The sequence below is a fragment of the Sylvia atricapilla genome, chromosome Z (genome assembly GCF_009819655.1).
Source record: "Sylvia atricapilla isolate bSylAtr1 chromosome Z, bSylAtr1.pri, whole genome shotgun sequence".
In the NCBI taxonomy this organism is placed as follows: domain Eukaryota; kingdom Metazoa; phylum Chordata; class Aves; order Passeriformes; family Sylviidae; genus Sylvia; species Sylvia atricapilla.
Window position 1 is genome coordinate 45,154,224 of NC_089174.1, and position 23,453 is coordinate 45,177,676.

Below are 23,453 nucleotides of genomic sequence, written 5' to 3' on the forward strand. Positions count from 1 at the left end.
AAGCATGAAGTTTTTGTATTCCACTCCTCTTGTCCCTATAGCTTAGGTAGAGTTCTTGGTGATTCACATGAGAAGACACATGTAATGTAGTCCCTAACAGGCAAAGGGTTGTCTGTTACTGCATTTGAAAACATAATTTGTTTTAGTGGACTGCCAGCTGACACAGATTTGTAGGTGACCTCTACCTTGTACTGTCTGGAACAGAAGTAATTTTACAATATTATTTTTAGTCTGACTGTTTTGCAGATGGTCAATAAATCTAACACCCGTGGGTGGGACGAGATACACCTGCAACAACAGAGTGTATGGAAGGATATGACAGTAGGAAAAACAAAGGAGCAGAGCCATAGGTTAAGTATGGATGCATACAGGAGAAGAAATTGGGACCATATTATTAAAAACTGTAGTAAGGGCTATTCCTGATGAGTAGTGAATAACCAGACAGCCTTCAGTTTCAGATAAGATGTTACTCAAATTCCAGAACCTGAGTTTGGAATGTGTAAGAACAATGCATTTTCTCTTTAAAATCTTCTCCTTTACTTCTTGTTTCTTTCCTAGAAATAGTACCAGAAATATAAAGTACACCTTTAAACTGTTCTTGATCTATGGCTGCTCATCTGTGTTTAGTTCTACAGTATGCAAGTCCTCAGGCAATTTACTTATTGGTGTCTTTGACGCAGAAACATTCACAGCCCTTTTCATACATAGACTTTGCAGTTACTGCTTTTTTTCCTTTACAATACATGGCTGTGTTTAAACACATCAACAGGTGCTTGTTTTTCTCCAGTCAGTTCTAGCTTACCAAGTGTATCTCATCTTTTTCCTGTATTTTTAGGTTTTTTACGTAACTGTACATTGTATGACTGTTAAACACTGACTCACAAGTGCAATTCTGTGCCATATAGATGAATATTGGTAATGAAAAATGGCAGCCAATAGAGACATATCAGTAAGAAGACATATCAGAATATTTTTCGAATTATGTTAATTGGAAAAAAATGTCAAATTCTACTTAAACATCTTGTAATGTAGTTTGAGCCTTTTATATACTTTTTTCCAAAGAAGCTGGGAAGAATTTTCTGTAACTGTATTTGGAATTTATGAAATAGTAAAAGAATATTTTTTCCAAGACTACTGAGTGTAAATGTTATTTGAAGGCTATTATTTGGAATAAGATCTGCTAGCTTCTGACTTACTCCTGTACTGTAAAAGAGCTATAATATGCATATGCTTAAAAAAGTTCTGCAACTTCAATATACTGATTAATTTCTCTTTTTTTTCTCCATAAAGGGGGCTTCACTTCTTTTGATGTTGAAGCATTATCTCACTAAGGATGTTTTCCAAGCAGGCATTGAGGTATACTTGCATAATCACAACTATGGAACTGCTCAGAGTGATGACCTGTGGGACAGCATGAATAAGGTATCCATCTTTGACACACTGTTCCTCTTCTTCCTTCTTTTTTTTTTTTTTCTCCACTTCTTTAAGCCTATCATAAGTTTTTATTTCTTTTTTTATGAAAAAAATAGGATAGTGGAAAGCAGGTAAATACTCTGAATTTTTTGCTCATCCTATTCCAAAATTCTCTCATATAGATAGGGAGATTACTGAAGCTTCTAGAGCTACACTGAGTATCATCCCAAAAAGGCACTGTGAAGTGGGTGTGTTACACCATGCATGTCCATCCAGTATGGATATATCCTCTCTAGAATTACACAGGTAGTGTGTTAGGACCAGAAACCAGAATGAAAGTAATAAAATGGAGGATAAAATTTACTTTCAAGGAATAGCTACAGTCTCACAGAGGTCTTGGGTTACTCTTTAGTAGTGTAACTCTATTTGTGTTAGCTTCTGTTTTAACAAGTGTGTTGAAATTTTAGGAAAGCAGACTGTACAGGCAACTCTGAAATTATAAAGCAGGCTTAAGGCTGTGTCTAATTTTAAAATGAGTTTGAAGGGCTTAAGAAAGCAAGTGCTTGGGCAGAAGAGAGCAAGTGCTAGAGTCAGCAAGGCTGTGGGAGTCAGAGAGGCAAGGGAAAGGAGGGTGGAGAGACAGCAGGAAGGACAGGGGAACAACTGAAGGTCTAGGGAACTACAGGCCTATCAGTCTGAACTGAGTGCCTGGGAAGGTGCTAGAGCAGATCATCTTCAGTACCTTTACACAGCACACAACCAGGGAATCAGGCCCAGTGTCATGGTTTGACACCAGCACAGATAGAGGAGGAACAGGTCCTGCCTGACCAACCTGGTCTCCTTTCATGACAAGGCGATCTACCTGGTGGATGACGGAAAGGCTGTGGGTGTCTGCCTGACCTTCAGCTAAGCCTTTGACACTGTCTCCCATGGCATTTTCCTGAGAAAGCTGGCAGCTGATGGCCTGGACAGGTGCACTCTTTGCTGAGTTAGAAACTGGCTGCATGGCCATGTCCAGAGAGTGCAGGGAAACTTGCTACCACTTAATTGGTAACTTAAGAAGAAAGTTAAGTATTCTCCATTTGCTATTTTCTTTATATGTGATGATTTTTTTTTTTTACAGATTACCAATGGAACACTAGATGTAAAAAAAATGATGAAAACTTGGATTGTTCATAAAGGATTTCCTGTAGTCACTGTTGTCCGAAAGGGAAAGATTATTTCAGTACAACAAGAGAAATTTTTGTATCGTGTGGAACCAGAAAACTGGACATCAGATGCAAGGTTATTACCTTCTTAATAATACCTTTTATCCATTAATAGCAAGCTGCTGTCTTAAACCTTGTACATTTTTCTCACTTTTATTCAGGCCTTTTAGTGTTTCCTTTGAAGACAGGTAGTAGAGAATGGAGAAATCAGCACAGAAATTCACACATCTAGTATCTGCCTGAAGGTCCTTGTCCCTTTCCAGTGAAGCAACTGGTAAAAATCGGTGACACCTTTTCTAATCTGAATTTCTCACATTCATCATTTTCCTGAGGCTTTTAAATTTGACATTGAGTTGGTTTTCAGTACCAGAAGGCAGATCTCATAAGTAAAGGTTTCTTTACATTTGAGAAAATTTTCTTTGTTTAACAAGACACTGAAGAAAGATAGGTTGCAGAAGTTACAGATGCATGTATCCTACTTCAGAGCCTATGCTTCTTACTTCCAAAATTCAGTGTCTGCCTTGGGTTTTGCTACAAGAAGGTAGAGAAGCTAGAATCAATGCTTTCTTGGCTTGGAAATTTTAAGATGACACTACTGCATGGCAACAAATGACTGAATATATAACAGAGGCAATATACATTGTACCAAAACCTAAAAGAAACTACTGAAGAGGCAAAGATGTGGCAGTTGGTAATTTTAAAGTTCTGTTTACTGCTAATGGAACTTACTTTATGACCCTCAACAGTGTCTTTTATCAAAAACACGCAAGTGTGATTTCTCTTGAGATTTTGCTGCTTTTATTGAGTTTTTTTGAAGTTTCAACAGGAGCTGAGTCTATTGCATCATCCTGCAGAAAATTAGGTCTGTGAAAGAAATTTGTCTCTTGAAATGTAGGAATATAGAAGGCTCTGTTTTATGTTTGTTATGCGGAGAAAGAAAAGCAGTGTGGGGTTGAAAGGTAAGGGAAGAAGAGAAAGATTTTAAGCTGCATAGTTTCTGTTTCTAGTTGATGTAAATTTGAGGCATGCATGAAAAGGCTTTGAAAAAGAGCACTCTGTGTGAGTCATACATAGAAGGGGGTCCCTGTCAAAATCAGATTAATATGTGCAGCTTCTTTCATCCCACTCAGATAAGTGTATTTCTCTAAATAGCCAAGTCCTTATCCTCATTATGAGCCTCCTTAGCATTTTGCAGTTCCTCCTTCCAGTTTGCAGTTCACTTAAGAAAGCGTTTGTGGTATGCAATTAATTATGGTTTCTATACCATGTTTCGGAATTCGAGTCTGTTACTTGGATCAGAACTATCAGAATCTGGTACTTTTTTAAAGGTGCTTTTTTTTAGTTAAAACTTGTGAAAGATCAGAAAAAGTGTTGGAGACTCAGGTAAAAATAATACTGGATTAATTTCTGATGCAGAGATTTACTGTCGGTATGATTTTGGACAAGTTGGAACTGGGAAAGAAGTACTAGGAAAACTGGGGCCCATCAGGTACTAGTGCAGTGTAAGATCTTCATTGGTGATGTACACAGTGGTATGAAATGCCCCTGAAGAGAATTTGTAGATGACACGAAGCTGAGTGGTGCAGTTTGTATGCCTGGGGGAAGGAATATCATCCAGAAAAATCTGGGCAAACTAGAGCAGTGGGCCCTTGGTCAGGGCAAACCTCTGGTATCAACACAGGCTGGGGAGATGAACAAATCTAGAGCAGCCATGCAAAGATGTACTTGTAGGGAGTGGTGGTACTGGACCACCAGTGTGCATTCATAGCCCAGAATTCCAGTTGTATCTTGGTCTGCATCCAAAGCAGCTTGGGCAGCAGGGCAAGAGAGGGGATTCTGCCCCACTGCTCTGTAGAGACCTGGAACCCTGCATCCAGCTCTGTGTTCCCAGCACAGGAAGGGCATGGACCTGTTGGAGTGAGTCCAGAGTAGGTTCACAAAAACAGTCAGATGGACAGAACACCTCTCCTATACAAAGACAGACAGACAGTTTGGTCTGTTCAGCCTGGAGAACAAAAGGCTCTGGGGAGACCTCACTCTGTTCTTTCAAGTACTTAAAGGAAAGATGGGGACCGACTTTTTAGCAGGTCATGTTGTGATAGGGCAAGGAATAATGGTTTTGAAATAAAAGGAGGTAGATTTAGACTAGATATAAGGAATAGTATTTTTATGATAAGGGTGGTGAAACCATGGCACTGGTGGCCCAAAGCGGCGGTCAGTGCCCTGTCCCTGAAAACATCCAGGGCCAGGTTGAATGGGACTCTGAGCAACATGATGTAGTTGAAGATACTCCTGCTTATTGCAGGGGATCTGAACTAGATGACCTTAAAAGGTCTCTGAACCCAATATTTTCATAAAATGTACGCGTTTCTCAGCATGGTGGGATAGAAAAAATAATTTCTTTGGATGCTGTACACATTTCTGTGCATTCTTTCATTATATTCTGATTATATAAATTATATTTATACTTTATTATTTTACACAGCATTCAGTGATTCTAGTATTTTTAGTATACAAAAATACTTAAACCATTCAAGGGAGAAAATACGTATATAACATGTCAGTAAACATTTGTTTTCCTTTGCAGTTACCTGTGGCATATTCCTCTCACTTACATAACAAATAGATGCAACTTCACACATTGTATTAATGCATATTTACTGGATCAGAAGTCAGGTACGTGACCAAAAGCTTTGGTAGCAAATTATGTAAGTGTTACAGATATATGATTTTTCTGAGAAGACCCTTGAGTAAGGTGTGAAGCTGATGACATACAGGGTAAAAAATAATTTCAGAGATCCAGAGCAAATCGCTGCTGGTGTTGTCATCATCACAGAGTTGGTTCCCTGTAGCATTGTGTGTATAAATACATGACAGCTACTGGAACAGAAGCACAGGTTTGAAATTTATTGTAGCCTATGCTTTTCATCACAGTGCATACACACAAGTCTCTCAAACTGCATGTTCTTTAGAGAGCAAGTTACGTGAAAGTTGATCTGCCAGTTTGCTGAAATGTTAGGAAGTAACTTTCCACTGAAATATTTATTTTATTTAATTGTGTAGGAAAATATTGTATTTGGAACAGCAGATAGGGCTGTTTGAAAGAACAACTGGGCAAAAGGAGAAAAATTAACTGCTGCAACTTGGGGCAGACTGTGACAATGTTCATTCAATCAGATATAGGAAAAAGGATGAAGAAGTAAAGCCTGGAATTTTTGAGCTGTCTTTTGAAACCTTCGTTCTGGCTTTTCCCTCTTCATTATAGGGAGAAATGGCATGAAAGAATTTACTGTCTCTCTGGAACTAGTCTACTTCATAGACTTTGATTTGAGCAAACAGTTGTTAAATGTTTGTTTCTGCTGATAACATACTGTCTGTCTACTAGCTGTCATTGAACTTCCAGAAGAGGTGGAATGGATAAAATTCAATGTGGACATGAATGGCTATTACATAGTACACTATGCTGAAGACTGGAAAACACTGATTGATCTGTTGAAAAAAAACCACACTGCTCTGAGTCCTAAAGACAGAGCAAATTTGATCAACAATATCTTCAACCTTGCACGGTAAGACTGCCTTGTTTGAGCTGTTCACTTATGCTCTAGATGTTATCTCCCTCTTCTTTATAGCATCATATATTTATTTGGATCACAGAGAGTCCCGTGATAGTTTCCATTATTGGAAGACTCTGTTTTCTTTAGTGTCCAATAATCTGCCTGCTAGACTGTTTTCCTGTACTTTGGTGCTCCACTTTAGAAAAGTAAGCTCTTAAAGCTTACTTTTTTCCCTCTTAAATTTTTACTGGTGCCCTCTCATATGTTTCACCACCACTGTCAGAGCAGGTGAGGCTGCACATTATGGACAGTCTGTTTGGAAGCTGCTATTCTATCTGAGTACTCTTATTTATGATAAATATTTTCAGGCATCCTTGCCACACTTACTCATTGCCAATTTCTGTTAATTGAAGGCATGTTAGTGGCTATTGTTGCTGTGTTGTAATCTTAGTGAAGTTAAAATATGAAAATTTCTACATGTAAATTGTTTCTTATGTCGCTCCCTCTATTCACTTATCTCTCTGATAGTGTAATGGAAAGCATCACTTCTGATTTGTTTTAGGGAATGCTTTTTGTAATCCATTTTAATGTTTGTGTTCATTGACCCCTAGTCTAGGAAGAGAGTCTCTGGAAAAGGCCTTTGAGTTGATTGATTACCTCAACAAAGAGAACAGCACTGCACCACTTACTGAAGCTTTGTTCCAGCTGAGTCTTATATACAACCTTTTAGACAAAAAGGGTGAACAACAACTGGCAGCACGAGTTATGGTATGTCTTAGTTTTTCATAAATGATGATTTAAAATAACTAGCTATAATGTTCTTTATAGTTACATTCTCTTTTTACATGTTGGCTGCTGAACATATTAATTAATTTCACTAAGTTGGATGGGGATTCTAGAGAGTTGTCAGTCCTGACAGCTTTTTCTAATGATCTCTTCCCAAATTGCTACATTTTTTTGGACCAGTTTGTTCCCCTCTCCTTACGTTGTTTCCATACCATACCCATGTACACCAAAATATTTTGTATGGAGTGTGGTGCAGTGGGAACACCACGGTGTCTGGGACTACCTTAAGGTGCCCATAGAGGTCAATTTAGTACAGATATTTAATTAAATAGATTCCATGTACTTTCCCTGTACAGAAAAGTTATTTTCAAAAGTTAGAGTGGCTAGAGATTATAGATAATTGCTTTGTAGAGAGGCAAGAGAAGAACATAGAACTGTTTCGTGTAGAAATAGAAACACAAGGATGGTTGTCATTGTCCTTTTCCAGTTGTGTAATAGACTGATACAATACAGCTCTACAGACTTCACAATGAAATCAGTATTGTAGGTTCAGTTCTTGATAAGCATATGTCTTATTAAGACATACTTCTCTATTTACCTTCTTATTATGGAGCTTGTTCTCCATATTCATTTACTGGTTTGAAATGACCATTGCTGCTTTACAATGTAAAACATCATTAAGGGATTTAATCTATAAAAAAATTATTAAATGATTAGGTAAAATACCAGATGATTTTTCTTTACACTAGATAGGGATAATTAGTGAGTGCTTAAGGAAACATAAGGAAAAAAAAAGCACTATTTTAATTTACCCAAAGTTGTTTGTATCTGCTGTAAAACAGCCCAAGCTTTGGTTTGTAATGCAGTGTCTGTGCAGTTTTATTTAAGTTCAGAAGTTTCAGCTGAGATGTGGCATCCAGCTGCGGTTTTGGCAAGCTAAAGAACTACAAAACTGAAGGTGTTCAGCCTATAGACATAAAGAAGTTGTTTCTTTGTGCTAAATGAAGGTGTGTTTATTGTGACTTGGTGAAGTTAAAAGCAGTTAAACATACAGAAGTTGTAGTACCCTGAGATTGTAAGCTGATTACAAGCAAGTCTGAGCTGTGGCTCAAAGAGTAGTCTTCAGTTTCCATGTGCAGTTTAAGATGTACCTGGCTGATCTTTCAGATTTATGTGGTATCTGATATTTACTCGTACAGTTAAGAAATAGCACATGGAAGTTGGAATAAATAGATGAAAAACTACTGTGTTTAGCTTCCACAGTTCAAAAACTCAACTTTTTTTTCTTTACTTTAAATTAATTTTATATATAGAAAATCCTCTTAGGAGGAATTAGCTATTGCTAGTAACTTCTTCCTCCTTTAGCATAGGATAGAGCACTTGCTTGGAGACAAAATTGATCAACAGCACTGGACAGATGATGGGACCGTGTCTGAACGAGAGCTCCGGTCAACACTGCTGGCTTTCGCCTGCACCCATGATATAAAAAACTGTAGAACAACTGCTGCTGAGATGTTTGAGACATGGATGAAGTCAAATGGAACAATAAGGTACCACAAAAACTGAGCTTCCACTTCTTTTACACGTGTTTTCCTGTTACATTGCCACCATTGTGTTTGGGGAAAACACCCCAACAACAAACAGAACAATCAGAAAAACAAACAAACAAAACCCAAAACAAACAAAAAAAACCAAACAACAAAAAAAACCCCACACCACCACCACTGACTTATATTAAAGAATAATGTGAATCTGTCTTTAACTCTTCCACATGTAGAAGTAATTGCTGTTTCATAATAGAGGATGACTGTGCTAGACTTTGTCTCCAGTCTCATTAACCGCAAAACCAGCCATAAATTTTCTTTCATCTGCATTACCTAAGCTGCACGCTGAAAGATTACTTAGTGGCAAAGCCAAAGCACATCCTTTTATCACACAGAATTCATTCTGCTGTGAATTCATATGCATTTTGAGCCATAGAAAATTCTTAATTTTGTGTATAATTTACTTTGTTTTCACCTGACTGAGTGATTTGTTTTTTCTTAGTGACTGAAAATTTTAGATTGGCATTAATTCAGTCATGCCAAATCTTAACAATTGGTACAGAATCCCATTGCTTCAAAGAGAGGAATCTCCTTCAAGTTAATATTTTAATTTTGTGACTGCTTTCTTTTTTTCTCAGGTGAGCATTTTTGTTCCCCCTATATTTATTATTGATATTTATTTGTTTTGTTGCTTTTGTTTTTCCTTGCAGTCTGCCTAGTGATGTAACAAAAGCCATATTTGCAGTTGGAGCCAAGTCTAATGATGGCTGGGAATTCCTCCTGAAGATGTACTTCTCTTCAGTTTCTGAAGCAAAGAAAAGCAAAATGATTGAAGCCTTGGCCAGCACAGAAGATGCCAGAAAGTTGATTTGGTATGAATGATCCAAAAGAGTTGTATGCTGTGTAAATAACAAGTGATAAAATCTTCTTGGAAAAGTGCATTGCCTTTTTTTTATTGTTGAAAAAATTTCTGATTGCTGAAGAAAATCTATCCAAATATTTTGCACAGGCTTCCATACACACAAAGAACCTGATATTTTTCACTTAAAAATAACTTATGTAACAGAGAAGCACAAAAAACCAAATTCTGGGTATGCATAAAGAGAAAACAATTGAATGTACAGGCTTTGCACTACTGGTAACACAAACTTCCAGATTTTGCACTGCAGGTAACAAAATTGCGGGCTGTTCTATAGAACCTTAAAAGACTGATGTATTTTTATAATTAAAATAATAACTAGTTGAGGTATATTTTTTGCTTGTTTTTTTTTTCCTATTTCTTTCTTTGGGTGAAAATTTGACTTCGCATTATGTTCCTCTTTGCAGTATAAAAATAGGGTCTACATGGAGAACACAAGCTTGTCCTGCTAATTTAGTCTTTAGCTTCCCCCTCTTACGTCTTCAATGTATTGTTTTTCTTTACAAGTTATTAGAATTTACTTCATCTTTTCCAACACCAGGGAAAATTCAGGTACTTGGATTAGAACTAAAGTCACTCTTATTTCTGGAAATTAAAGCTAAGTAAATACAGTTGCTGTAATAAAATGTACTGTTGATTTCTTCCAGATGCCAGAAGTTTCTTGCTTGATGTATTATATCACCTTTTGCAAATAATTGAGGACTTTCAGGAAACCCATGTGAACATATGAATAGATGTTTTTTTCCCGTCTCTTTCTACATGCTTTATCTCCTAGGCTAATGCAGAACAGTCTTGAAGGAGAAATCATCAGGTCACAGGAGCTTTCACATATCATAGCAACTGTTAGCCAGAGTTTGCCTGGATATTTACTGGCCTGGGACTTCGTCAAAGAGAACTGGGAAAAGCTTACACGAAAGTAAGGCTTTTGATGTAACTAGAACTTCAAACTCACAGTGGCAAAAGCACCTGGTTGTTTCTTTCAAACAAGACAATAAATAGTAGCATTCATATTAGCAGATTCATATTAAAATTCTAAATAATGTTTTGTAATCAAAATCTACAAATATAACTTGCTACATAAAATTTGAAGTCTCAACAATCATCCTAGAGCCTCAGAGTAATTATAAACAATCTTGATCTTAGTTTCTCTTGCAAGGTTGCTGTCTCTGAGATGATTGGTTCAGTTGCAAGATATTTATGTGGATCAAATGGATTCAAAAGGACACCTAGGGAATTAATTTAGCGTTTATTTTTTCTGAATTGTCACAGCGTTCCTAAAACCAAGTAACTAGTATTTTCCAACTACTAAACAAAAAAGTAGAAATAGTAGAAAAGAATGCATACATACACCAAAACTGCGTCTTAAAGTGTCTGCTAGCTGAAAATATTTGTTTGTCTTTCAGGTTTCACCTAGGCTCATATACTATCCAGAGTATCATTAGCTGGTCAACTTCTCAGTTTGCAACAGAGGCACATCTGCTTGAGGTTGGTGCCAGTGCTGTTTTCGTTTCCTTGAAGGATGAAGAAAACACATTTTCACATGTTATTTATATCCTTGACACCCTGTTGCGAATATATATATATCAGTTGCTTTCACTATGTCACACATGACAAGTATATGCATAGATACTGGGAGATTATATACTGAGTCTGTGACAGAGTTGCGTTGTAGAGTTGAACCCAGTTACTGGTTTATGCTGTTGTGTTTTCCTGTGCACTGGAACACACTGTCTCACAAAATAATTATTTGAGCTTTATGTAATTTTGGGTAGATTTTGTAAACAAGCTATGCATTCTGTATCTCTGAAATATTTATGTGCCATAAATATTGTTTTATGCAGGTTTTTTCCATCAGCCATCCCAAAGAGTTATTGTGGAAGTTGAGTATCAGCCCAGAGTTGTTTAATAGCTTTTAGAAAACTCTGTTGTCTTCCCTACAAGGCCTTGAAGTTAATGTGTCAAGAATTGTTTATGGTTTAATCCAGTGTTTTCATTCAGATAATTTGGTAGAGATAGGTGTTAATGGTTTGATGGATAGTATTTTAAATGTTAGCATTGACAGTTATAATGATGATTGGATGTGAGGACTGTTCCAGAAGGCTGAAGCAGGTTGCTTGCAACAAGCAATTCTTTGTCACAGAATAGCACTCCTTTTCCAGAACTCCGCATATTCTCTGTTGGTTTTGTGATATGGTAAATAAATATCTGTTTATTGGTGAAATGATATATTGAAACCAAAGAGTTTGTGCTGCTGAGTCCATGAAAAATACTTTCCTTGCATTTTTGGAACTCCTTTGAGAAGTTTGCTTACTGCATAGATACAAACAATTCTCAAAAGTAGATTTCCTGTAACGTGTATAACCTTTGCTGCTGAGCCTATTTATCTGGCTAGTGTTGATTTTAATTAAGATTGTCTTTTTCTTTCTTTATTCTTGTTATACAGGTCAGGTCATTTTTTGATTCAAAATCAGAGGAGAGTTCTCAACTGCATTGCGTAAAAGAGGCAATTGACACAATTCAGCTCAATATCCAGTGGATGGATAGAAACTTGGCAAAGCTACAAGAACTGCTGTAGTACATATAATACTGTGCTGTTTCAGCCATTTAGGAGCTCTGTGAGCAGTTATTGTGTTTCATTTGCAAAAGCCAGGGTGAAACCAGGCATCACTGCAACATTGCACTATTAAGGAATCTAGATAGCTCAGGGCATGTCTCAGATAAATTTTTATTTTCCTTGAAGCATTTTGAGCAATATGTAAGTATTTACCCTGAAACTGTTTTCATCTATAGACCAAACATCTGCACAAATGATTAAATATAATTTTATATGTGAAACTCACGCCCTTTCTTTTGGAGTTGTTATAGTTTCTTGGCAGCGCGTTAATACTGACAGGTAAGAAAGAGTTACCGCGAACTGTTACTTCTTCGCAGACTGCTCATTGAGCAGTAGATTTTTTCCTTAATGCAAAACTGTATGCAGTTTCCACATTTGTAGATGCAGAAGCTGTTGTGAAAGAGAATTATATTTCAGATATGTAAGTAATAGTGAATGTTATAAAGTTCAAGAGGCAAAATAAATACAATTCCAATTCTATTTAAGTTTGGAGTTTTTATTTTCATGGTGTTCTTTAGGAATTATGCATAAAAAATTAAATCTTATGCTAATAATATATAATTTGATATATAAAAGTGGCTGGATAGTAGTATGGAAAAGAAGAAACAGATAGCAAAACCAGGTGTTTTAGAGATGGGATTTCCAGAAACACTGGTGTGACTTTGGAATTTCTACTCTGAGTTTATCAGATAGTTTTGAGAATCTCATCATTAATCGTCAAACTTTAACTGATTGTGATGTATTAGTCTCTGACCAACAGCACAAAATTGTATTATTTCAGGTTGGTTCACCTGTTATACTGATCTGTGCCCTTTTGACTATTGACTTTAAATTTCACCACTTGTTGCAGAGGGTTTGCAGTTGATAGATCAATCAGTCACTTAATTTTGTAAACTTCTGGTCTTTCATTGCCTGATAATTTGCAAATCACAGTGTAATTTGTCATCATTGCTCACTCTTTATGGCATTAATTTCAGGACAGCTTCTAATTTAGATTTTAATTATTGGCTTTAGTACTGTTGTAAAAAATCTTGTGTGACAAATCCTCGAAGTCTTTTGAAGAGTAGGAGCTAAAACCCTAATGTGCAACGATGTAAAGATTAAATACCTGCAGTGCAATCTGTGTCTTTCTGAAGTGGTGAAAAAAAGCCATATTTGGAAGTATAGTGTGTATATATAGATATATATAGGTGCGTGTGTGTGTGTGTATATATATATATATGTGTGTATATATATATATATATATATGTGTGTATATATATATATATATATATATATATATATACACACAAACCATGCAAGAAGAAACATACTTTTTTCTTTTCATTTTACTACCAGTGTATCTTTTGTGGATTCATGCAAGGAGATTTTGAACTCTTGTTAAGTTATGGAAGGAAAATTGCAATTAAGTATATTCTTGGAGTTTTTATACTGTCATGTGTTATTACTTTCATTCCTTCTTTATTTTAAATCTTTGAAATTCTACAGGAATACTGTTCCATCTTTGAGTATCTGTGTGTGTGGATGTATGTGTGTGTATATACACATATATATGTCATAATTTTCCTCCTAGTCACTTCTTAAATTAAATGAGAAGTCGGTTGTAAACTTCCACTTTCTATCCGTGCTGTCCCCTCACACATGTTTTATTTCATCCCTGGCCACAGTATTGAGTCTTTAAAAAATCGAAAATCAAAACTGTGGAAGAGGATCCCATCTTCCTCCTTTTGGAATTTCAAAATTTTACTATTCTATTAAAATGCTTTAGTAACAACTATGAAGCAATAACGTGGAGCTGAGTTTTAGACAAGAAAGTGTACGTAGAAAATCTGGAAAGTTGGGAAGTTTTTTTTCATTTTACCATTTGTTACATATGCATACTTTGGTTATCTCAGTAGTAGAGGTTTTAAAATTGTTTTTCTGTTAGGGAGTCTCCAGCCCTATTAATAAGTTGTACTGGAGTCAACTCCTCCTTCCATGAGAAATGCATGAATACAATTCTCCTTTTTTTGAGTGTCTTGGGAATTGATGAGACTGAAATGGCTAAGACATAGTGCAAGGTAGACAGCCTTAGCTGGCAAGGCTCATGTTGGATGTGGGCTTAGGGCAGGGTGAGGGTCAGGAAAAGGGTGAAGTGTCAGTGCAAGACAAGGAGCAGAAATCCAGTGTTAGGAGGACTGTGAGAAAGCCTCCAAGGGAAGGTGAGGACTGCCACTTCAGCTTGGGAGCCAGAAGATGATGGATGTCGCTGGTGTGAGTATGGCTAGCTATTATGGCTAGTTAAGCTTAGCCATAGGTGCAGGACAAAAACTTGAACTGTTCAAACTAACCCAGGTAATGCAGGATTATGGAATTCTTTGTATAAATAAGTAGTACTTTGTAAATGAGACTGCCAGCTGTAGGACACTAAGTATTGGGGGCTGTACAAAATGCAGACTAATAGGCTGAAGTGTGGTAAACAAATGTTTCCTTGGATGCCTTAGGGACTGACCTAATGAGCTAGCCTTAGCAATACTAGAGGGATGACTACAGAATTTAAAGAAACAATGGGACTTCTGAAAAAGGATGCGTCTTTGGGGCAGGTTTGATTTGGGAGTGAAGGGCCGTGTGACAAACCAAGCTTGGCCACTCCCAGAGGGATGTGGCTCTCTCATTACCTTCAGTGTCTTCGACGCTGTTGGCACAGTTGTCCAGCAGCATCCTTTCATTTGTGGTGCAGCTCTTCAGCTCAGAGGCTATGCAAGGATGACAGAGTAGCCACACAGGGCATGATCCTTTGCTTGATACTGTCTTTCATCTCCTCTTCAGCTCCACATCTCCAACTCCATTGCTAAAGCTCTGGGGTTGCAAGAGGAGAAGGCTACTTTCATCAGCAGCTGCAGAAGGTGTTGTAGAGAGCAGGAGGCAGAGCCTGAGGGTACTGCCAGCATGGGCACTTCTTTCGCATTGCAGCCAGCAGCAGGGATTTACCTTGCCATTTCTTTGCACTCAGCATCTCCAGACTCTTCCATACAGATCTCATCCAGCTCAGAGAACAAGTCAGGAGGGATGTTTTGGTCATCCTACTTGGTCCTGAGGATGAACTGTACCCACTGTGGTGGCGTTTCTGGGGATATAAGACAAAACTCCATCCTGTTACTGTGGCTTTCATGCTCACATTTAAAGTGGGCATCAGGGGTGCATCAGTTCAGCGATTATTATTGGGCTAGGCCCTTACCCTTAGGTCTGTGCAGGCTTGCCCAGAGCCATGGAGGAGAAACATCTGTTTCACCTCTGCATAAGGATAGACTTGCTTTTTTCTCCCACACTTCCATTTTTAAAGGCAGGATCCCTTTAAGGAAGGTGTGTTTAGCTAAATCATGCACTAAAACTGACTTAAAAAAAAAAGTCTGGAAAAATGTAGTCTTGCTAAACAATGCCACTTTCCCTCAGAGCAACTAGCCACATGGACCTGCCTGCGGAAGACCTTATGCAGTGCCCATATAGACCCAAGGAGATTAGTGAGTGATGTGGATTGTTACAGTAGTAGTCCTGCGATGCCACAAATTGTTTTTAAAAATCAGAATGTGTGTTGCTTTTAATTGTTACTGCAAATTCTAAAGAAGTTTTGGATGTCAAGCAAAATCTTGTATCATTAGCACAGTACTGGCACAGGTTGCCCAGAGAAGGTGTGGATTCTCCATTCCTTTTACCATTTGAGGCCAGCTTGGGATGGGACTCTGAGCAACCTGGTGCAGTGGAAGGCATCTGTTTGCATGGTTGTGGTTTGAAACTAGTCAATCCTTAAGGTACCTTCCCATCCAGACCTTTTGTTTTAGGCCTCTACATTGCCCTTCCCCCCTGCCTCCAGAGGCCAGCACCATGTCTGGAACATGGAACCAGTCCCTCTGTGACATCAGCCCCAGGGCCAAGAGCACTGTGGCAATACAAATTCTGTGGGCATTGCGTTGGCAGCTGCCCTGGAGGTGTCAAGCCCTCTCTCCTTGCAGCTGACTTGCATCTCTGACAGCTATGATTTTGTTGTGTGTCTTCATCCTCCTGGCTCTTTGCGGGCCTGCGCATGGAGCCTGTGGGTAAGTAGCCCCAGGCTCTCAGGGGGCCGAGGCAAAGGCTTAGGGGGTTCCATGTGGGTGCCCACTTGCCACCTGTGGCCATACCAATTTCCTAACTGGTGGGTGTCTCAGTTTATCACCAATGCCTAGGTTGCTTGCACCAGTTGTCTACGGGGCTAAAGCAGAAACAGGCAAACATGCACACCCCAGGTGGTTCTCTGGCCCTGCTGGCTTTGCAACCAAAGGCTTGTGGGGAGGGAAGCTGGCTGACCTTCAGTAGAGCAGCAGGCCTTCTCAAGGGACAGTAATGACTTTCTGCTTACAGACAGACCTGTGGACTCCGGCCCATGGGTACTACCTTGAGCTCATCACGCGTTGTGGGTGGCACAGATGTCATGCCAGGGTCTGGGGCCTGGGCTGGGATTGCCAGTATCCGCTGTGTCTGGAAACCACCAGTATCTGTGCACGTCTGTGGAGGGACCCTCATCAGCGCAAAGTGGCTACTCACAGCTGCCCACTGCTTTGTCAACATCACGAAGTAAGGAGGACCTGGGCACAGGGATATCCCCACAGCACCAATGCATGCTATTCCTCTCCCATTTCCTTGCATGTTCCTAGTGCCAGGACATTGCAGGGCCCAGCTGAGAGACTGCTCAGGGAGAAGACTGGGCACATGCCACTGCTTCCTAGCAGCCTCCAGCTTAACCTATCTCAAGTCTCCTTTCACTCTGTGTAGTGCTGTTTTTCTCTCTGCCTCAGGAAGCAGAAGTCAAGGAAGGGCTGGGCTGTCACAGCACATGATTCTACTTCCCTCACCCTTCTCCCCATCTGCCTTCCAGTCCCATCAGCGAGTGGGCCATCGTGCTTGGGGCCACCTCATTGGGCCAGTCAGGCCCTGGTGTGGAAGTGCGTCGGATTAAGAGGCTGATCATTCATGAAAAATATACCCCTGTCCTTGAGTATAACGACGTTGCCTTGCTGGAATTGGACCGGCCAGTCCAGTGCAGCTCCACCATTCAGACTGCCTGCCTGCCTGGTCCTGCAGTGAAAGTGTCGGAGCTGAAAAACTGTTACGTTGCTGGCTGGGGTGACAGAATTGTGAAATGTGAGTTCTCATAAAGGATCTGTGCCCTAAGGGCAAGCTTGGCCCACCAGGGAGAGATGGCTGGGGCGTCCTGGCAGCAGAGTTAAGCTGTGGGACATATGCTTCTGGAGAGATGGGCCTGGCCTGCTGCCCAGTGCCAGACAGCAGTGACAAAGCACTACCAACACCTCTCATGGGGCAACCAGGCTGTAGGGAAAGACCAACACATGGGCAAGGAGCTGCTGAGAGTTCATTCTTTTCTCTGCTCACAGCTTCAGGTAGAGATATCCTGCAGCAGGCCAAGGTGCAAGTCGTCCCTAACCAGCTCTGCAACAGTAGCGAGTGGCTGCAGGGGTACATCTACGACTTCCACGTGTGTGCTGGCCAGGGCGGTGTTGGCACCTGCCAGGTAGGAGCATGCTGAGTCCCCCAGCCTCCAGCAGTGTAGGCAGCCCCATCACACCACCCAAGCACAGTCCAGTGTGTGCTTTCCCTGGCAAGTCGCTCTCCCAGCCCCAGCTCTGTACTGCTGCTGGAGCTTCTGCCCCCTTTCCAATCCATAGGTCCTTGATCTGTGAGGTCCAGATGCTAACCCTGAAACATCCAACCACAGGGGAGACAGAAAGCCCTACCTTACAGGTCCCCAACCTGCTCGCAAGGGTGTTGAGGTTCTGCAGGTTCCAGCACTCGAGCAGAGCCTTGCTCAGCCAGGAGTCCAGTTCTTCTGGCAGGGGTTGGGAGAGTAAAGGAGTCAACTCTAACTGCTGACAGGGGCACACAAAGGCACCTTAATTCTCTCTGCTCTGCTCCAGGGTGACAGCGGGGGGCCTCTTGTCTGCCAAGACAAGCGTGCTGGCTTCTTCTGGCAAATTGGTGTGACCAGCTGGGGAGTAGGCTGTGCTAGACCTAAACGGCCTGCAGTCTCCAGCTCCACTCAGTACTACTACAACTGGATCCGGACTACGATGGGAATAAGGCCAGTACCAGCGGTTACTCCAGCGCCAGCCTACACCCCAACTCCCCTTCAGACGCTGCCTCCAAGACCAACACAACCCTGTCCAGTTCCACGCACAAAGCTGATCCAATTCTTTAATCTGCTGAAGGAGATCTTGCTGTACCTAAAGGGAAAAATTTTTTGAACAGCAAAATGGACCATCTGCAGTTCAGGCTGTAGTAGACCCCAACCCTTTCCTTCTGAGTTATATTAATTTGAATTTCATGAAACTGAATTAAATTTTAAATTGCAAGCAAAGAAAGGGGGATCTGTATTTTCTGCTCTGAGAATACTCCGCATCCAAATTCAATAAAATCCTACTGGCTTGATCATTGCCCTGAACTCATGGGTCCCTTCATCCTCATCTAGGAAGAATTTGGTTTCACACTCCCTTCTATTTAGATCAATACCTTCACCACAGATATTAAAACATCTGCAGCTGAAAAGTAGCATTTGGCATCTTAAAAAACAACAAGTGCAAGAAACACAACACTAGGAAAACGAGAGAAAGGAAAAAAAGGGTGCAGATGTTGCCCTGTCATTAAGAATGTGCAGCCCTTCATTCTCTGTGCCCTAAGGATGATTTTTGTCTGTATCAAATGGTAACTGAGTTTTTTGACCAATGTAGAAACCTAAGCAGTAAAGAGTTAATGCACTGCTATGCCTGAAACACCAACAACCATCAAGCAAATGAGTTACAACAGCATGTGCCTGGAAAGGGGAGCTGTATTGAAGGTAAGGCAGCACCATTGTGGAGATGAATTTCCTGTTCCAGTCTATAGTTACCACACAAGATAAAGAACAGCTTAAGTGCAGGAGTGGAGTAAAGGAGCAAGCAAGACCAATAGATGGAGAATCAAAACCACCAAAAAACTCCCAAAGCCCCCCAGCCCATTTCCAGAAAAGTCTAGAATTCTGGGGTGCACATGCTAACTCATTTGTATGAAGAGTGAGGAATCTAATCCCAGAATGGGGAAAATTTACCTACAAAAATGTACCACCACAGAGGCTGGGTAGCATTCTCTCAGGACCCTGGACGACTGTTGGCTGGATCAGTGCTGGACCCAAGACTGTAATCTTCTTTCCTCTCCTACTTGATTTCTCTTTCTGTTCTTCTTCCCTCTTTTCTTTTAGTCTTTTGTCTTATTATTAGAAGCTAGTGGCAAAACATACTAATTGCCATGCTGAGTGTGTAGTTTGTTAATAAAAATTCCTGAGGTTTTTTTTGACCCTTTTGCTTTTTACCATTCTTTTTCATCTGTGAACATCTACAAAGCCTGGTTGTTCCCTTCCACATGGGAGTGGGATGTAAGACCAGTGCATAAACACTCCAGGGAAGATAAGAGCTGTATCTGCCTTCTCCAGGTCCAATCCCTGGGCCAAGGATCAGTTGCACATCTCACCTTCTCACAGCAGCAGTCTGTTGGATCAGCACATCTTTTATTATCTGATTGCTGACACATTCCTCTACCTAAATTAAGGTGCAGACAACACCATGTGCCAAAGTCAATAGTATGGATTTTATTTAACAGTAAACATGAAGTACAGAGATAGAAATAGGAAAGAGAGGAGGGCCAGAGGGAGAGAAAGAGCGGGACAGTTTAAGCAGAAAGCTATCACTGCACTTGGATCCAGAAAGCATGCTGTTGCATCTTTTCTTCACTCTGGTCTCCTTGCTGGTGTGGTTCCCCAAGGTGTTCAAAACTTTTCACTATTTATACATTTTACCAAACAAAGGAATTAATGCTCATTGGCTACAGTTACCCACTCAGAGTTGATTTTCAACAGAGTGGCATTCTTGGCTTTCTGTGTGGATTTTTTCTGTCCAGAGTCAGTGCTACTCCACTATCTATGTTTTCCTCCTGCTAATCTGAGATAACATCCAAACAATCTTACCTCACGTTCCTCTCAGGTGGGTTAACTCACAGCCCAAGTTTCACAGAGGCATGTTCAGGGAGGGGGAGCTTCAGTCATTGCAGATGAGCAGTTGCCTCTTCGGTGAGTTTGTCATGGTGGGCAAAGTCTTTTGGTGATCTTAACGCATCTTAGAGGGGCAAGAACCTCTAATCTTTATTGGATAAGGGAGGGAATACAGTTACCAAAGATGAAGAAAAAGCTGAAGTCCCTAATATCTTCTTTGCTTCAGTTTTCAAAAATAAGACAGGCTCTCCTCAGGACAACTGGCCTCCTGAACTGGTAGATGGGGACAGGGAACAGAATAGCCTCTCCTTTTATCCAGGAGGAGGCAGTTAGCGATCAGCTGATCCTCTTAGATGCTCACAATTCTATGAGACCAGACAGTATTCCACCTAGGGTGATGCAGGAGATGGCAGAAGACCTCACTAAGATGCTTTCCATAATTTACCATCAGTCCTGGGTAATGAGATGACTGGGCTTATGTGATGTTCATCCATAAGAAGCACATGGGAAACTAGAGGTCTGTCAGCCTGACCTTGGTACCCAGTAAGGCTATGCAACAGGTCATCTTGAGTGTGGTAACACAGCACCTACACGACAGCTGAGGGATCAGACACAGCCAGCAGGGATTTAGGAGGGGCAGGTTGTGCTTAAACCAACCTGATCTCCCTTTATTACCAGCTGACCCACTGTGGAGTGTTTGTCAGAGGAATGGCTGCATAGCAAGGGCCACGATAAAATCAGGCTGGTTAAAGTGCAGCCATCAGCTACATGACTGGTGGCAAGTATACATTACCCTTGAGAACGGATGTTAGTTAACAACAGGGATGTTGAAAATACATACTATCCAGAAAGATACATAAAACGAAGGAAGTTGCAACAGCAAGGCTAAACACAAAAGCTACATGCGTCATAGAAAGTACAACCAATAATGAGCTGTATTTTTGCAATATGCATGAGCTAATTACTGTGTGTATAAGTATGACAACTTTGGAAGCAATAAAATGAGACTTGTTGACCATGATAGTATGAGACTCGTCTCCCGCGGCTCTTTCCAACAGTGGCTGGCAGTGAGAGCAGTATGCTTTGTGCACAGTATGCCCTGTGCCTCTGTGGTCTAGATGGGTGTAGCAGGACATCTCACCCCAGAAAGAGCTTATCTGTTGCTTTTACCTGGTGGAATAACAGAGCATCTTGCCCCTTACCTGTTTCTTGCTAATTGATGAAAAAATGCAAACATTACAATCTGTCTTGTAGTGAGTTATTTTCGCACCATGGGAGTAACACTCCCAGCTGGCAACAAACATCTTGATGTGGTAGTGATATCTGGAAAGACAAGCTGGAATTTCTGACTGCCAGACACCTCACCTTTGAAACTATAAAAACGACACCAAATTTTCACAAAGCAGGAAATCTTCTGCACATTCCCTGGAAATGTGTTGGATTTTCCTCTGAAGTGGGAACAGCTGATTTGTGATTACTTCTCTGTGACTGAGTGAAAGGATTTGGTATATATTATCATCATTTCCGTGGTAAATTACATCTGACTTCCAATCTATAGTATTTCTTTTGCTAGCTTTAATATAGGTACAATAATATTTGGTACTGTTTTATGTAATCAACTAGATTAACTTTTTGGTTTATACAATGTAGTAAGTGACTCTGATTAAGGCCTTGTTTCTGTTCAGTAAATAAATAATTTTATAAATAGAGCTAATCTGCCATCCTTAGAACTTGCAGGTCAGAGTGATTTTGGATGTGAGCCACCTAAATTTAAACTGTTGCCAAAAATCTGAATTAAAGGCAGGGCTTGCCTGAAGCTCTTGATTCCTGAAAAAGGGGAGGTCATGGTCCAGATGCTGCAGCCTCTCCTGGAGGAATATACAGAACAGCTGGTTGATAGCACTGTCAGTTTCATTGTGGGCCAATGCAGTGCAGAGGCCCAGAGGCTGCTGTGCTCCCATGCTGCTGAGGAGGCCAGTTCCCACTCCACCAGCTCTACCAGCTCCCAGGGAGGGACTCCCACCTGGCATCCAACCCCTGCCAGCAGCCCTGCAGGCTCTGACATGGAGGACCAACCCAGCACCTCAGAAGCTGCCCTCTGTGCCCTCCGCATCCTCCAGCCATCTGTGCCGATTGGTCCAGAGCAGGTGCAGCCCCAGAAAGAGCAGGGGAAAGTGGTGGTGGCAAGTTCCTCTGCCCACGATGTTGCCTAATGTCAAAAGAAAACTCTTGCAACAATCTTAGAATAGTAAAAGAATCCCAAGTCATCATTGGAAGCTTCCAGGTCCCCCCATCGTCATAGGCACACCTGGCATCAGATTTCTACAATCTTTGTAAGTTTAACAAATTAGCATATCTAAACAAATATTGTCCAATTAGAAGAGCAGTTGGTTAGGTAATTTCCCCCTGGGTTCTGCCACACTGGAGTTGCTCCAGGGGCTCTCTTGTTACGTCTCTTAAGTTCTAGTGGAAAATACAGTGTCCTTGCTAGCCTAAAAAGCAAGACAAAACAATAATTCAGGAATGTGTCAGAAGGTTAACTTACTGTTCTAAAAGGTAGGGGCAAAGGGTAGGAAAAGTACTAGAAGCTACAACCATGTATTTGTAGTCTACAAATCAACAAATATATGAAAAATGTATAGAAAGCAAAAATCTCTAGCCATAAAGGGCAGCAGCCACTGTCCCACTGCTCCTTTTCAGGACTAGGAACACTCTCACAGAGGGCCCTGGTGGTTGCAAAAGAGGAGGGCTGCTGGCCCCAGGATTCTACCCAGCAATGCAAATAACCATTTCACTGGCAGAACTAACAGGGCTCCAGCACACTTTTAGACTGGAAAAAGGAAATACATTATTTCTCTCACATAGTCTCTGGTTGCTGCTTTCTCCCCCTTCTGGTGCCTTTCCTCTTTAACCTGTAACCCACTGTGGTTGGCACCTGTCTGTTAGGGAAGCAGGCTGTTGAGAAAGTTGCTGTTGAAATAGGAGCTGCAGGTTGAGTTCTGGATGGGAGCCTGAGGCAAGATGCCATGAGCTACCAACCCTGGGCTCAGGAAAGGGGACAGGGACCTGTGGCTCCAGGCTGGGGAATAGACACTGAGACCCCCCAGACTTTGATGCGGCTGAGGATATGAAAGCCCAGGGATCCCTGAAGAGGGATCCTTTGTTCAGGGTCCCTTCCCAGAGACACCAGCAGGATATGTTGTTATTTAGTTATTGCACTAAAGAAGGAGTTCTGCCACCTCTGTGTACACTGGCGCAAATACATGCTCCTCTCTACCCAGCAATGAACCAAACAGCCTAGTCCAGGCTGGAGCTTTGTAGGGGATTCATCAGAGTATGCACCTTTCTGGAAAGACACCCAAGAG

The 23,453-nt window shown here is 40.8% G+C and overlaps 2 protein-coding genes across 3 annotated transcripts in view; both read left to right on the forward strand.

The window, feature by feature from the left end:
• The window catches only part of LNPEP (leucyl and cystinyl aminopeptidase), a 51,774-nt gene extending 39,256 nt beyond the window's left edge, over positions 1 to 12,518 (forward strand). For both annotated transcript variants that reach the window (XM_066339729.1, XM_066339730.1), the window contains exons 9-18: positions 1,291 to 1,422; positions 2,537 to 2,697; positions 5,209 to 5,297; positions 6,007 to 6,187; positions 6,787 to 6,943; positions 8,327 to 8,511; positions 9,216 to 9,377; positions 10,200 to 10,340; positions 10,828 to 10,909; positions 11,868 to 12,518. In XM_066339729.1, the coding sequence (XP_066195826.1) occupies positions 1,291 to 1,422; positions 2,537 to 2,697; positions 5,209 to 5,297; positions 6,007 to 6,187; positions 6,787 to 6,943; positions 8,327 to 8,511; positions 9,216 to 9,377; positions 10,200 to 10,340; positions 10,828 to 10,909; positions 11,868 to 11,999 (1,422 nt within the window). In that variant the 3' untranslated portion in view covers positions 12,000 to 12,518. The remainder of the gene's footprint in view (positions 1 to 1,290; positions 1,423 to 2,536; positions 2,698 to 5,208; positions 5,298 to 6,006; positions 6,188 to 6,786; positions 6,944 to 8,326; positions 8,512 to 9,215; positions 9,378 to 10,199; positions 10,341 to 10,827; positions 10,910 to 11,867) is intronic.
• A 3,531-nt stretch (positions 12,519 to 16,049) lies between these two features.
• LOC136373638 (acrosin-like) lies at positions 16,050 to 18,398 on the forward strand. Its single transcript, XM_066338576.1, has 5 exons — positions 16,050 to 16,111; positions 16,416 to 16,628; positions 16,930 to 17,195; positions 17,447 to 17,583; positions 17,987 to 18,398. Exons 1-5 carry the CDS (start codon positions 16,050 to 16,052, stop codon positions 18,311 to 18,313), a joined length of 1,005 nt encoding a protein of 334 aa, XP_066194673.1. The 3' UTR covers positions 18,314 to 18,398.
• Positions 18,399 to 23,453: the final 5,055 nt, after the last annotated feature.